The sequence below is a fragment of the Salvelinus sp. IW2-2015 genome, unplaced genomic scaffold, assembly GCF_002910315.2.
Source record: "Salvelinus sp. IW2-2015 unplaced genomic scaffold, ASM291031v2 Un_scaffold3126, whole genome shotgun sequence".
Taxonomy (NCBI): Eukaryota; Metazoa; Chordata; class Actinopteri; order Salmoniformes; family Salmonidae; genus Salvelinus; species Salvelinus sp. IW2-2015.
In genome coordinates this window covers 345-16,884 of record NW_019944416.1, presented here as the reverse complement: position 1 = coordinate 16,884, position 16,540 = coordinate 345, and the positions used below count along the sequence as shown (strand labels likewise).

The window sequence follows — 16,540 nt, the reverse complement described above, 5'->3', positions numbered from 1 at the left end:
CGGGGGAGGGGGGGGGGCTTGTAAAGGAAGTCCAGGATCCAGTTGCAGGGGAGGAGTTCAGCCCTAGGTACCTCAAGCTTGTCATGAACTTCAGAGGGCACTATGTTGAACGCTGTGCTGTAAGTTAAATGAACAGCATTCTCACATAGATGTTATTTTTGTCCAGGTGGGAAAGGGCAGTGTGGATTGTGATAGAATAATTTGTACGTTAAGATAAAGTGACTAAAGATATTACCACCCTGAAGACCATCTATATGTATATGCAATTGTGTGTTAGAATCATAATTCCATATAGTGTATGTGACTAGGCCTGTGTTACTTTCGCAATATGAGCTGGGTATAGTTGTGTCACGCCCTGACCTTAGAGATCCTTATTATTCTCTATAGTTTGTTTAGGTCAGGGTGTGACTCGGGTGGAATATTCTGTTTCTATTTCTTTGTGTTTGGCCGAGTGTGGTTCCCAATCAGAGGCAGCTGTCTATCGTTGTCGATCTGATTGGGGATGCATTTGTTAGGAATTTTATGAATAATGACTAAACAATGTCTACATTTAGATAAAACTATAATTAATTGAACTCTACCCTGTATTATTATATCTGATTAATAATGTTAATTCATAAGGAAGGGATTATGTAGCATGAACAAGGAGTAATTAAAACATAATAAACACCATTCCAACTTAGTTGGAGAGGTATGTGCTGTGGGTTATTAAGTAAGCAAAAAGGATCGTTAACCTATGGTTGAACCGACTCAACTTAGCCCTGGGATGTTTAGATAAGGCAGCGAGTGACTCCCTAGGTCTTCCATTATCTTGAGCTGTCTGCTAAAGTGGTAATAAATTATGGTGAAACTTCAGGAGTTAATCTAGTTATATTGTGTGTCATGTGTGTGCGCTGGTGAGTTGGAATGAACTTTTGAACCTGTTTTGTCTTGGTCAAGAGGAGGAGCTTCATTCTGTAACCAATGGCGTCATATTTTGTATATAAACTGTTGTTTGTGGTTAAATGGGAGCGTGCTCTGAGAAAAATACTATTATCTAATTTTAATAAGACTGGTCCCTGTATTTTATGCTAATAAGAATCTTACAAATTCTTAGAAACAGAGTGATTTTAATTAATGAGCACATAAAGGAATTATTAAATTCCCCTAACAATTGGCCCTACACAGCTCGTTGAATGCGGTCTTAGTGCCAGCATCGGTTTGTGGTGGTAAGTAGACAGCTACGAAAAATATAGGTTAAAACTCTCTAGGTAGATAGTATAATCTACAGCAGGAATGGGCAACTTTGATGGAGGCCACAAAAAAACGGAACTCATCTTGAAGGGCCGCAGTGGGTCAGTGACATTGAAGAGAATTGTATTTATTATTTTATGTTCCTTTTGAGCTCAGGTGCATCCTGTTTCCACTGATCACCCTGAGATATTTCTACAACTTGATTGGAGTCCACCTGTCGTAAATTCAATTGATTGGACATGATTTGGAAAGGCACACACTTGTCTATATAAGGTTCCACAGTTGACAGTGCATGTCAGAGCAAAAACCATGCCATGAGGTTGAAGGAATTGTCCGTAGAGACAGGATTGTGTTGAGGCACAGATCTGGGGAAGGGTACCACTCTTAACGGAAGAAGTTTGGAACAACCAATAATCTTCCTAGAGCTGGCCACCCGGCCAAACTCAGCAATCGAGGGACAAGGGCATTGGTCAAGGAGGTGACCAAGAACCGGATGGTCACTCTGACAGAGCTCCAGAGTTCCTCTGTGGAGATGGAAGAACCTTCCAGACGGACAACCATCGCTGCAGCACTCCACCAATCAGGCCTTTATGAAAGAGTGGCCACAGTTAAAGGCACATGATAGCCCGCTTTGAGTTTGCCAAAAGGCACCATGATGTATGAAACCAAGATTGAACTCTTTGGCCTGAATGTCAAGCGTCACGTCTGGAAGAAAACGTCATCCCTACGGTGAAGCATGGTGGACGCAGCATCATGCTGTGGGGATGGTTTTCAGCGGCAGGGACTGGGAGACTAGTCAGGATTGAGGGAAAGATGAACGGAGCAAAGTACAGAGAGATCCTTGATGAAAACCTGCTTGAGAGCGCTCAGGACCTCAGTCTGGGGCAAATGTCCTTGAGTGGCCCAGCCAGATCCCAGACTTGAACCTGATCAAACATCTCTGGAGAGACCTGTAAAAAAAGCTGTGCAGCGACGCTCCCCATCCAACCTGACAGAGCTTGAAATGATCTGCAGAAGGATGGGAGAAACATTCTTCCACTGCAAATCTACCATTCCAGTGTTTTACTTGCTATATTGTATTTACTTCGCCACCATGGCCTTTTTTTGCCTTTTACCTCCCGTATCTCACCTCATTTGCTCACATTGTAAAAATACTTATTTTTCTACTTTTTTTATTAACTCTATGTTTGTTTTACTCCATGTGTAACTCTGTGTTGTTGTATGTGTCGAACTGCTTTGCTTTATCTTGGCCAGGTCGCAATTGTAAATGAGAACTTGTTCTCAACTAGCCTACCTGGTTAAATAAAGGTTAAATAAAATAAAAAATAGAGGTGTGCCAAGCTTGTAGTGTAGTGTCATACCCAAGAAAACTCAAGGCTGTAATCGTTATCCAAACGTACTGAGTAAAGGGTCTGAATACTTATTTAAATGTGCTATTTCATTTTTTCATTGTTTTTAAATTGCAAACATTTCTAAAAACCTGTTTTTGCTTTGTCATTATGGGGTATTGTGTGTAGATTGATGAGGGGAAAAAAGGATTTAATCAATTTTAGAATAAGGCTGTAACGTAACAAAATGTGTAAAAAGTCAAGGGGTCTGAATACTTTCTGAATGCACTGTACGTACACCTCAAATGAAGGTGTATTCTCAGGTGACGAATCTCTGATCTTAGCAGCGCCATTCTTAGGCTTCCGCATTATAGCACTACCGTCTCTCCCAGGTAGCCTCCATTTGCACACACTGTATATAGATGTCTATTTTTTTCTATTGTGTTATTGACTGTACGTTGTTTACGTTTGTTTATGTGTAACTCTGTGTTGTTGTTATTGTCGCACTGCTTTGCTTTATCTTGGCCAGGTTGCAGTTGTAAATGAGAACTTGTTCTCAACTGGCCTACCTGGTTAAATAAAGGTGAAAAACTGAGACACTTATTGTTATCATAGAAATTAAATGAGTACAACAGACATCAAATCAACATTCCATGGCACTAGCAGACATCTTTTGGTGTACCGTTTTTGGAATTTTAATTTGCAGCTTTAGTAACGATCAACTCAACTGACATTTCAATGTTAAGTCAAATTACGCTTAGTTGCTATGGTGCCGTCTCAATTTGTTTTGCATATAAACTCAGCAAAAAAAGAAACGTCCCTTTTTCAGGACCCTGCCTTTCAAAGATAACTCGTAAAAATCCAAATAACTTCACAGATCTTCATTGTAAAGGGTTTAAACACTGTTTCCCATGCTTTTTCAATGAACCATAAACAATTAATGAACATGCACCTGTGGAACGGTCGTTAAGACACTAACAGCTTACAGACGGTTGGCAATTAAGGTCACAGTTATGAAAACTTAGGACACTAAAGAGGTCTTTCTACTGACTCTGAAAAACAACCAAAGAAAGATGCCCAGGGTCCCTGCTCATCTGCGTGAACGTGCCTTAGGCATGCTGCAAGGAGGCAAGACTGCAGATGTGGCCAGGGCAATAAATTGCAATGTCCGTACTTTGAGACGCCTAAGACAGCGCTACAGAGAGACAGGATGGATAGCTGATTGTCCTCGCAGTGGCAGACCACATGTAACAACACCTGCACAGGATCGGTACATCCGAACATCAACCTGCGGGACAGGTACAGGATGGCAACAACAACTGCCCGAGTTACACCAGGAACGCACAATCCCTCCATCAGTGCTCAGACTGTCCGCAATAGGCTGAGAGAGGCTGGACTGAGGGCTTGTAGGCCTGCTGTAAGGCAGATCCTCACCAGACATCACAAGCAACAACGTCGCCTGTGGGCACAAACCCACCATCGCTGGACCAGACAGGACTGGCAAAAAGTGCTCTTCACTGACGAGTCGCGGTCTTGTCTCACCAGGGGTGATGGTCGGATTCGCGTTTAACTTCGAAGGAATGAGCGTTACACCGAGGCCTGTACTCTGGAGTGGGATCGATTTGGAGGTTGAGGGTCCGTCATGGTCGGGGCAGTGTGTCACAGCATCATCGGACTGAGCTTGTTGTCATTGCAGGCAATCTCAACGCTGTGCGTTACAGGGAAGATATCCTCCTTCCTCATGTGGTACCCTTCCTGTAGGCCCATCCTGAAATGACCCTCAAGCATGACAATGCCACCAGCCATACTGCTCGTTCTGTGCGTGATTTAATGCAAGACAGGAATGTCAGTGTTCTGCCATGGCCAGCGAAGAGCCCGGATCTCAATCCCATTGAGCACGTCTGGGACCTTTTGGATCAGAGGGTGAGGGCTAGGGCCATTTCCCCCAGAAATGTCCGGGAACTTGCAGGTGCCTTGGTGAAAGAGTGGGGTAACATCTCACAGCAAGAACTGGCAAATCTGGTGCAGTCCATAAGGAGGAGATGCACTGCAGTACTTAATGCACCTGATGGCCACACCAGATACTGACTGTTACTTTTGATTTTGACCCCCCTTTGTTCATGGACACATTATTCCATTTCTTTTAGTCACATGTCTGTGGAATTTGTTCAGTTTATGTCTCAGTTGTTGAATCTTGTTATGTTCATACACATATTTACACATGTTAAGTTTGCTGAAAATAAACGCAGTTGACAGAGAGGACGTTTCTTTTTTTGCTGAGTTTATAACACTCTTGTTCTATCTCTGTAATTTTGTAGCTTCTCTCTGTATCCTATACATGCAGTAAGAATGATTACCATTGTAATGATGTATTACAATTCTATGTCAGCCATCTTTTATACCACTAGCCAAATTGCCATGGTCTGGTCAACCATGTCTCTTCTACTCATTCTAAGGGTGTTATTATGTAAAATAATTTAGAAATGCGTGTGCAATAATGTGATGCAGAGCCACTGTCATTGTAAGTTTGCCAGTTTGCTATAGAATAGAATGCTAAGTAGAAAGTAGTAGTCATAGAAAGTAAGTAGAACTGCAGCCAAAGTAAACTTTACAGGCTTCTGTATATCTCACATTCTAATGTCAGCAATATAAAACACTGTAGAGGCGACGATGGCTAAGCCTGCTACAACCATGTTTCTGTAGCCTTGTGACTTTTATGATTTCTAATTTAGTAACTATTAAAACTACAATATGTAACTTTTTGGGCGACCGACCAAATTCACATAGAAATGTGAGTTATAGATCTTTCATTCCAGTTGAAAGCAAGTCTAAGAAGTGGTAGATGTGTTCTGTATGTGCTATTTCTATGCTTCTCATTCTGAAGTTTCGTTTTTTTGTGTCTTTTACCTTCGGTTTTGTACACCAGCTTCAAACAGCTGAATATACAATATATTTGGTTATTGAAAAGATATTTCACAGCGGTTTAGATAGTAAAATGATTCTCTACACCACGACTTCTTGTTTTGTCACATACACTGAAATTAGGCAAACTATTAGCATTTTAGTAACCAGGAAATTATTTCTGGAAAAGCGATTTCTGCATAGTGCATCTTTAATACATTTGATCTTAAATTGTCTAGGCCCACATCCTGCAAACTGTGCCTAACCCCTCTTCCTTCATCCCCAACATCATAAGATGAGCAGGTATGCTTGGTCATCAGAGCTACATGACAGTGTGAGACAACTACTTTTCCAAGTGGAACGAGTCCTGCACCCACCACTCCAAGTGCAATTGCCAACAGCTGTCCATGGAACCCAAGGTGACAGTATTCGTCCGCTAACACTTGTAACTCGTACACAGCAGGTGGGATTATACCTTGAGCATTGCTGCACAGTTGCATCCAATTACATGTTTACAATCTTTGTTTACAATCATATTCTTGTAGACACCAAATGCAGGTTTAACACTTGTCTTAGGTGAGGTCATTCATTTCATTCAATAGAATTTGTAGCAGGGCTGCACATCCTTCCTAGAGCTACCCTCCTGTAGGTTTTTGCTTCAACCCTAATGTTGCAGACATGATTCTGGGTGGGGCTTATGTGTATGGTTATTTGTGAAATTCCCTATCCCGGTGTAATATTATTTTAATTAAGAAATTTAAATGGATTGTACAAATTGCAACCTCATCAGGGGCAGCCATTCTTTTCAATGTGAAATTAGTTCATTTTAACACATCGTCCTCTAAAGCAGGGGTTCCCAAACTTGTTCACTCAAGCCCTCCTTCCAGCATTGGGGAACATCCTGTGCCACCCTGCGTGCACCACGCCTATTTCTATGTGCAAAAGCACTGTTCATGACACAAACTATTCACACCCCTTTTTGTTGGTGGTGAGACAATTTTTCAGTTTTAAAGCTAATTTTCTTGCAATACTATACATTTTGCCATGTCTAATGTGTATTCATGTGATAATTGAGGGACTTGAACTCCACCAACTGCTCTAAAGGGTATTTTCACACTTGGTCCTGTCAGTCAATTTTGTGAATTCAGAGCGGTTCCAAAACATTTTCATGCATATGTGAATGCAGTTTATTTCCGTTTATGACAATATTTGTAAAGGATTAAGATAGCTGTCAATATCCATGAGTTATGTAATAAAAACAATAGTTGTATTATGTGCTTAACTCCAAGCCATATTCTAATAAATCTAGCTTCTTGTCCTATCTTGTTACTGTTCAATTCTGCATGACCCCACCTCTAGACTGATTTTAACCGGCCATGTAAACTATAAAAAGCAGGTTAAAGGACAGATTATGTAGCATTGCAATTGAACTTGCTTAAAGTCCTCCATAACACAACTGGGCCATATTTCACATGGCTATGACGAATCAATTGAAGTACACACAACACGGTTAAATGTATTTGCTGTTTTGAGCCAACAGGTGGCTCTCTATTTGGCATAGTGTATTTCTGTTTGTGACATTTGTAAAGGATTAAGCTTGTTCCAGATTTTACTCATAAACATGGTAGCTGACAATATTCATAAATGATGTCATAACAATATATTGTTATGATGTGCTTGTGTGATTAACTCAGCCATATTCTAATAAATCCACTATCTTGTCCTGGTCTTGTTGTTACTGTTTGATTCTACATGGCTCTTCCTCTATGTTGTATTAATCAGCATAGCCATACAAACTATAAAAATCTATTCATCCTCGTGGACCAACTGGACACTGACAATTCATGGATAGCATAAGCGAATAAACTGAGCCAACCTCGCGCGCTCGTTCCCTTGCGCAAGTCACTTGGAGCTCCCCTTCGTGGAGTACCCCAGTATCAGTCATAATACCCATAAATTCTAGCGGTCAAACAGGGAAATGGTTCCAATCGTTTTTCCACCATTCATTTGGGGATTTTAGAAACACTTAAAATAAGGGCTGTTTTTTGTGTAGGCTTACCCTGGCGTGACATTTTCATAACCATGTAAATCTCTTTTGGACAAGGTGACTTTTAGCAATATATTCAGCTCTATGTACTCTCAGATTCGAAAAAGCTAATTAGCATCAAAGTAGACATGCAAAATACAAATCCCTGCATGTCATCTTGAGCAGACAACTTTGCTAACTGGTATTTTGTCAATTTAAAACTTGCACAGGACATAATTGACCATTTATTCATTACTACATTTAGCTAATATTAGATAGTTAATCCAGAGATTCTTACCTTTGCCTCGATTCGCCAGTCTCGTCCAGATCATGGCATTTTTGTAGTCCTTTATGATAGCCACATTAGCAGCTAATTAGCGTTTCATTTTTGGGGCTGTAGATACAGATATTGATAAAAGTCATCTTGTTCTAGAGAGATTTACAGTGTTATCAAAACGTCAGGGTGAGCCTACACGAAACACAGACCTTATTTTAATTGTTTCTAAAATCCCCTATGGGAAAATGAATAGTGGAAAAAACGACTGGAAGCATTTCCCTGTTTGACAGCTAGATTTTATGGGTATTATGACACCTCCACTGTGGGGCTCTATTCGTTTTTGTAGCACACATGTGATGTTAAGAGTTTCCTAAACACATTCCCACTGGCTTGATGAAGCCACCGTGTAGCCGTCTTGGTACACCTCAATTGTAAAAAAAAGATTTTGGAAGCTATAGAAATGCATTTATACATGTCTACATTCGTTTTCAACACTTTTATTATATTACAGACACCTTAATGACTACTTTTAAATTATATTATGTGAGCTAAACATTTAAAAAATATATATATATAAAAACATTGTTAAGGTTTGTCAATGTCCAACACATAGCATCGTCTTTGGTTAGAACCCTGGTTTTAATTGTCTATGGTCACAACACTCAATCAGTACAGAAGTTGATATCGTCATGAAACTGGCAGGGTGCAGGTCTCGAACCCTCGACCTTCTAGCCCGAAGTCCAGCGCTATGCCGCAAAAGCATGCTCGAGCGGCAGAGTTGATATCCGCGCTTATAAACCCAGGGTCGGTACAATATGTTCACACAACACACGCAAGCTGTCCTGTGCAAAAATAAGCACCCATCAATCTACTTGCTTAGCTTATATATTTGAGGGAAAGGGATTTACAAAAGTGAATCTTCAACAGTAGACATACTAGCTAGCAATATGCTGGCTATTGTTGATAGTCTGCAAAAAGAAAGCTACAAAAATACACTTTACATTTCGTTTTGGCTAGCCTACTGTTGCCAGGTAAATATATATTTTGGAAGCAGTTCTCTTAAAGGGGCAGTGTCCTATTTTGAGATGTAAAACAACTTTCTCAAAATAACATACTGTAATGACCCGGCTGGGTCATAAAGGGAAAAGAGACGGACTCTAGGTGTGCAGGTCAGAACACAGGTTTATTCATAAACTGGGCTATTGTTCCGGCCACAACCCACGCCGCTAAATGCCGAACGTACACAATGTTACCCTGTCGGGTTAAGAGTCACTCTCATAGGAACAGATCAAGGCCCGAACAGAAGAGAGAGAACAATGAGACAGTAATCCCTATTTATGCATTTCCAAATCCCGCGGTATTACCCATCATACCCCCCCCAACCTTTCCATCTGTCCTGACATATTTAACCCCTGCTAGTAGCCATGAGAACCATAACACACCCACAAACACAGAACACAATACCGGGTCGTTACAATACTTTAGAGAAAAAATATATACAATTAATACAATGCAATTGTAAAGAATAGAGTAATGACTTAAATTGCTAAATTATATTAAACAGTTTTTTAATACATATCACAATAACCAAATATAGCATATTAATAGCTGCATATAGAGAGAAAGCATTGGCAACCTATCGGCCCAGCATGAACCCAAAACTTGGGTCTATGTGTGTCAAAAAAGATACACGTCAAATGACACTATTGGACTCGTCAAATAAGCTCGTTGATCAATCAGGACCTGATTATGACTGCACATCACGTTTATGACTTTTTAAAGTAGTTATAACACTGTAGAAAAGGCCCATGGAGTTGGTGGAATAATCCTTTAATTCATGGCCACTTACTCAGCCTGGCCAGGGGCGCTTTAATTAGGTCAGATGGCAATGACCGACAGATCTCATCCCCATAAAAGGAGGAAAACGCCTGCTCTCGCTGCTTTCTCTTCCTTAACTCCGTCTGCTCCAGAAGTTCTGTGCGTCCATGAATCCACCGACTCTGTTACCGTTCATCTGAACTAACTGTTGCGATCGGGAGAGTGGGCCATCAGTTATTGTTTATAGTTATTACCGCGGGAGCGCGGCTTGGAGCACACGCTTCAAACATATTGTGTAATGTGAATTGTCAATGATCGCGGCCCTACGGATCATCATAGGCCAATTATGCAATCGATATGGTTAATATGTAATTAAATTAATTACATGTACACAAGAAGACAATTGAAAGGGTGAAATGAGAAACGTCATTGTTTGCTAACTGATCGACTTTGATATCAAACTAATGGGGATTATAGATTGAATAATCATTCACTGTTTGTATTCTTTCATGACTTATGATAAATAGTTACGAGCCTAAATGACTCACAGATGATTTCTATTGACTTCTTAATGAACTGGATTGTTGAATTCCCTAAATTATGTTAATCATAAATGCTTGTTATGATTTGATCTTTGTGATTATGAATTTGATTGGATACATGTTATTTTGTTTCCTTTGTTACGCAGCACAGACTACTCAGTAAATATACCACTATGGTTAAAGGAATTCCTGACTCAGTCTCATCCATTCCTCTGTCACCTGACACGTGACCACCTGTTCACCTTCACTGTCAGTCATCCTACCTGTCCAGCTACCCACACAGATTCCACTAAGTTTTCAAACACATTGATTACACTATCACTCGTAATTCAAATGTCACAACGATTCACCGATACGTATGCTATGATGCTGGTAAAGTTTTGTCTCGTGACGCACCTGCCGCACGAGCGCAGACACACTTCCCCAAGCTCTGGACAGTGCTGGTTATAAAAAAGTGCTGGTTTATAAAAAAGCTAGCTAGCCGATGGATGCAAACCATGTTCTTCCCTAAAAACATAGCAAAACAACACAATTTGTTTCAGTAGCTATAGTTAGCTAGCTAACTAGCTTGGTGTCATCGTCTAAAATACCCCTAATTTATAAGATAGTTCTTATTTGATTAATGGTGGTCGGACCCACATATATGAAACTAGCCACAATAAAGATTAGCCACAATAGTGGAATTTGCGGTTCGCCTTCAAAATAAAGGTATGTAATTTGAAAGTAATTCAAATTAATACAAATAGTGTAATCATGCAATAATGGAATAGATCATGCTAAACGAAGTTGGAATGTCCTTAAATAAATTTAACAAAATACAATAACTTGTTAATTTGACAAAAATATGTTCATCACACTGGATGTACTAGACTTTAGAATTGCATTGGGGGCATACTTATTTCACTGTACAGCCTACCTATGTATTGTGGATCAATGACATGGGGTATCAGTCACTCAGTGACACCAGAGAACATTAGCGTCGTAGCTCTTATTTCAGGACTCTGAAGCCACTGAATTGAGCCACATTTATTGTACCAATCAACTTACTATGTGTATTGAACACTATTCCAGAGGAAAACAACACAACATGGACTTAGGGGGAAAAAACACTTGCGTACTGAGTAGACTGATACCCCATTTCATTGATCCCCAATCTTTAGGTAAGGCTGTAAAGTGCAATTTAAAATGTCAATACGCACAATAGGCTGACTGGGGAGGTGATTTTCCACAGTCAAAGTCCCGCCACTATGACGTTGATATTTATTTCAATAGGAGAACAACAAGTGGCTAACTAGCTAATACTTACATGGATTCCTAAACCATTGCTAAGTATATTGAAAATGGCTGCAGTTTCTACTGGTCATTGTTTTCAGGCTGGTGGCATTGGTGCTAACTAGCTACCCCAGGAGTTGCTAATAACATCTGTATCAATAATGTGATCATAATGGTGGCGCTTTTGGCATGAGAAACGTTGGACCCTGTCATAGCCTACGAATAGGACCCAGCGTTTTACCTGACCAGGTCATGAGATCAGGAAAAACTCCAGGCCCCAGAAATGACACGTACACATTTTGCCACACCACTTTTTAACCTGTGGTGCAAGATGACCAAAAGAGCTAACATGAACAACCAGATTGTTCTCTGGACTTTATTTTCTGGTGGAAGAATGAAATTGTGTAACAGTATAACTTTAGACCGTCCCCTCGCCCCGACACGGGCACGAACCAAGGACCCTCTGCACACATCAACAACAGTCACCCACGAAGCGTCGTTACCGAGCAAGGGGAACAACTACTTCAGGTCTCAGAGCGAGTGACGTACCGATTGAAACGCTATTAGCGCGCACCACCGCTAACTAGCAAGCCATTTCACATCCGTTACAATTGCATGAATTTACCAAAATACTGTTTTAATGAAAATATGCAATCCATTGTTATTTGACTATGTTGCTAACGTTTTATAAAAGCAACAAGGCGCACGAGGGCGTGCTATGTGATGAATAGTCAAAGATAAAAAGGTTGACTGGCCCTCCACGCCTTTTACCTGACTGTATTCAACATAGCACAGCCTCTTGTGCCTTGCTGCTTTAATACTGACAATGGCACCTCTTACAAATATTAATTAAACACCTGTACAAAAAATGACAGCATTGACAGCCCTTTGTTCTATACCTCAATTGACAAAAAAATACATGGGGAATTGATAATTCAGTTTAAAGGATTTCTTCCTTACGTCTAATTCTAGTCTTATAACTACATACTACTACTTCTAACAACAAAAATCTATTTCTTTTTGGTTAATCTTATAATATAAAGTTTTTTAAATAACATATTTACCTTGTTAGATGTTGTCCATACGTCTTCTCGAATGTTCTGTTTTTGTCTCTTGGTTTCTAAAAAAAAGTGATTTATTTACTTAACGTAAAAAGAGAACACGTTACCTTGATGGATGTTGATCCACGGGCAGTGAAAATTTGCTCTGACTTTTCAGATTGTGTTTACAAAAACGTTCATTTCTTGGAAAGGGTGTGGCTGGGTGAAAACGAAATTTAGGTACAAGTCTTGTAACATGAACGGGGGGGGGGAGGGGGCTTCTACAAAAACAAAAGTTAGTAGTGTCATGAAGCGGGAAAACACTCCACTTAAAGATGCACTATGCATAAATCGCTCTGCTATTTCCTGGTCGCAAAAATTCGTTTTTGTTGCAAGCAAGTAAAGAGTAGAGAATCATTGTACCATCTAAACCACTGTGAAATATATTTTCCATACACAAAAATATTGTATTTTCAGCTGTTTGAAGCTGGTTTTCAAAACTGAAAGTAAGACTCAAAAACTAACCGTAAACATGGGAAGCATAGAAATAGCGCACATAGAAGAGATCTAGCACTTAGACTTTCTTTCAATGAGAATGACATATCTATAACACGCATTTGTGAATTTGGTTGGGTCATTCAAAAAGTTACATATTGCAGCTTTAAGTTTCATGTTTACTGAAGTAGGCAACTGTATGTAATATATGACTGTGACATGTGCACTTCCAGCCTGGTCTCACAGACTAGACTTAACACAGTAAATGTAAATCTGGGACACTTAAATTAGTATTACACACTACATGTACAAAAGTATGTTGACACCAGCATGTCAAACATCTCATTCCACAATCATGGGCATTAATATGGGGTTGGTCACACCTTTGCTGCTATAACAGCCTCCACTCTTCTGGGAAGGTTTTCCACTAGATGTTGGAACATTGCTGCAGGGACTTGCTTCCATTCAGCAACAAGAGCATTTGTGAGGTAGGGCACTGATGTTGGGCAATTCATCCCAAAGTCATCCCAAAGGTGTTTGATGGGATTGAGGTCAGGGCTCTGTGTAGGCCAGTCAAGTTCTTCAAAACCAATGTCGACAAACCATTTCTGTATGGACCTTGCTTTGTCCACGGGTGCACTTTACAGTTGTCACTACGCATTCGGGAAGGTAGCGTTCTCCTGACATCCGCAAAACACAAATTAGTCCATCGGACTGCCAGCTGACTGAGTCAAAAGACGTGGCGGGCCTGGCACAGCTCCTGGTATTTGTCCGTTATGTTTATGGGGGGTCAATTAAGGAAGACATCCTCTTCTGCAAATCACTGGAAACCAGGACAACATGAGAGGATATTTTTAAAGTACTGGACAGCTTTGTGACATCAAATGGAAAATCTGTACTGATGGCACAAAAGCCATGACAGGGAGACATAGTGGAATGGTAACGCGTGTGCAAGCAGTTGCTCCTGATGCCACTTGGGTACACTGCAGCATCCACCAAGAGGCTATTGCTGCCAAGAGAATGCCGGACAGCTTGAAAGACGTTTTGGACACTACAGTGAAAATGGTTAACTTTGTTAAAGCAAGGCCCCTGAACTCGTGTATTTTCTGCCTTATGCAATGATATGGGCAGCGACCATGTAACGCTTTTACACATACAGAAGTGCGCTGGTTATCAAGGGGCAAAGTATTGACTTTTTTTTTTTTTTTTTAATTGAGAGACGAGCTTAAAGTTTTCTTTACTGACCATAATTTTCACTTGTCTGACCACTTGCACGAGTTTCTCACACAACTGGCCTATCTGGGTGATGTTTTTTCCTCGCCTGAATGATCTGAATCTAGGATTACAAGGACTCTCCGCAACTATATTCAATATGCGGGACAAAATTGAGGCTATGATTAAGAAGTTGGAGCTCCTTTATGTCTGCATTAACAAGGACAACACACAGGTCTTTCCATCATTGTATGATATTTTGTGTGCAAATGAATTCAAGCTTACGGACAATGTCAAATGTGATATAGCGAAGCACCTGAGTGAGCTGGGTGCGCAATTACACAGGTTCGTTATCCCATTTAATCAGAAGCCACTGAGAGATTTCTGAATAGGGCTGAGCTCAGCTTCTTGTCTTGACAAATCGCACTGTTAAGACACTGATGTCATTTGCAACCATGTACCTATATGAGAGTGGATTATCGTCCCTCACTAGCATGAAAACTAAATACAGGCAAAGACTGTGTGTGGAAAATGATTTAATACCGAGACTCTCTCCAATAAAACCCAACATTGCAGAGTTAGGTGCATCCTTTCAAGCATACCTTTCTCATTAACCTGTGGTGAGTTATTCACAATTATTGATGAACAAATAAGGTTTTAAATGTAAGATGGTTAAATAAAGAGCAAAATTATTGATTATTATTATAATATTATTATTTGTGCCCTGGTCCTATAAGAGCTCATTGTCACTTCCCACGAGCCGGGTTGTGACAAAAACTCACACTCATTCTTGTGCCTGTCTTTCAAAGACCCTCATGGGTGAAATAGAAGATGCAGGTCAACACAAGGGATGGTCCATGTCATTACACAAGTTTCTTTTCACTCAGATTATACTGAAGTAGACAAGAATTACCAACCCTTTCAAATGGACGTATACAATGATTTGTATCATATACTGTAAAGTGTTGTACCATGCAAATATGTCTTAGAGGCTACATGCATTTGATTGTATAGCTGTGATACAGTTATGGGGCCAAAAATGATGGGAACTGAGTGAAATAAGAAAACTATGCAAACTGTATCTGGTTAACTGACATGTGTTGAAGAAAGGATCATCAGTTAGAGGCATTCCATCAACTGTGTAGAGGCACACAGCTTTAGAGTTCTCAATGCCCTCTTGGTGACAGRTCCTTAGCATCAGGTCTTCAACKGTGTTTGTAGCAGGATCCATGTCTGCATTCAAAATTGTACAAAAGGGAGTAAGGATAGTTAGTGATGTGATGCTTTCTCCCCTCTTTCCTATAAGGACTACATAAAGATGGTGTATGTCTCACCTGTGATCTCTTTTAGCTCAGGACAGTGGGGGTATGTGTACCACAGTTGGAAAGACTCCATTMGTTTTTGTACAGGCATCGCTTGCTGTGGCACTCTGAGTCTTTGGATGAAATCTTTCATTTTTTCAAAGCGATTCTTCTCTACTTGACTGAAACCTGTTAGTAAATAAGTGGCATTGGACAAGTTGAATGCATGTCTATTGTGAGTGAGACAACCATTTATTATTATTATTTTATTTTAAAATTGTGAATTTACATATGACCAATCAGAACAGTTTACATATGACCAATCAGAACAGTTTACATATGACTGAGCAAAACTGTTTACAGTGGAATAATGCAGTTGTTGGCATGATGGGATACTTTAAATCACCTTAGTCAGTAACCGGTCTGTGACCTTACCCATTTTGTCTAAATCTTCCACATTTACGCCATCGGTGAAATCTCTCTCATCTTGGACACCCAAAGAGAGGAATTTGTGGTGGTAGGCGTCCAGTCTATGCTGCTGGAGAAGGTTGTATATTGTATCCATCTGAATAGAACAATCAGGTCAGACATCAAATATTTTGAGAACTAGTTTTGGCACAAGACTTTTCCTCTCTGCCAAATAATGCTCTGCACCAAGAAGAATAAATAACGTTCCTAGTTTGTAATTGACTTGAGAAAAACAAAGAAAGAATGGGGATTGTATAATGTCAWTGTCTCTTTATTCTCTAGAGAACTGGCGTTTCTTCACAAACTAAAATGTTTATTTATTACTGTTCATTTAAATGTATGAATATGCCTCCAACCTGCACTGCACACCTTAATCACTGGATATTTACTTAGTAATGGCTGTGACGATAGCTTTGACTGTTTGTGGGCCCATTTAAGTCCTCCGCCTCATGTTCTGGAGTAGCCAAACTGAGTTTTATTTAGACATTAGTTTAATTAAGACAAACTGAGTTTTATTAAGACATTACACATATAGCTCTGGAGCAGCTCACACACCTGGGGTGTATTCACTAGGAACCAAACAGAAGCAAATGGAACGAAACGGGGAGGGACCTACCTGAATTTGTC

The 16,540-nt window shown here is 40.1% G+C and overlaps 1 protein-coding gene across 4 annotated transcripts in view; it reads right to left on the bottom strand.

Moving 5' to 3' along the window:
* The window catches only part of LOC112075390 (uncharacterized), a 60,481-nt gene extending 44,447 nt beyond the window's left edge, over positions 1–16,034 (bottom strand). The window contains exons 1-3 of one of the 4 annotated variants that reach the window (XM_070440894.1): positions 15,881–16,034; positions 15,479–15,634; positions 15,240–15,377 (exon numbers count right to left, since the gene is read on the bottom strand). In XM_070440894.1, the coding sequence (XP_070296995.1) occupies positions 15,240–15,377; positions 15,479–15,634; positions 15,881–16,010 (424 nt within the window). In that variant the 5' untranslated portion in view covers positions 16,011–16,034. Of the gene's footprint in view, positions 1–12,461; positions 12,694–15,239; positions 15,378–15,478; positions 15,635–15,880 lie in introns of those variants that run through there. The other 3 variants (XM_024142397.2, XM_024142396.2, XM_070440895.1) reach the window with 3 other exon arrangements.
* Positions 16,035–16,540: the final 506 nt, after the last annotated feature.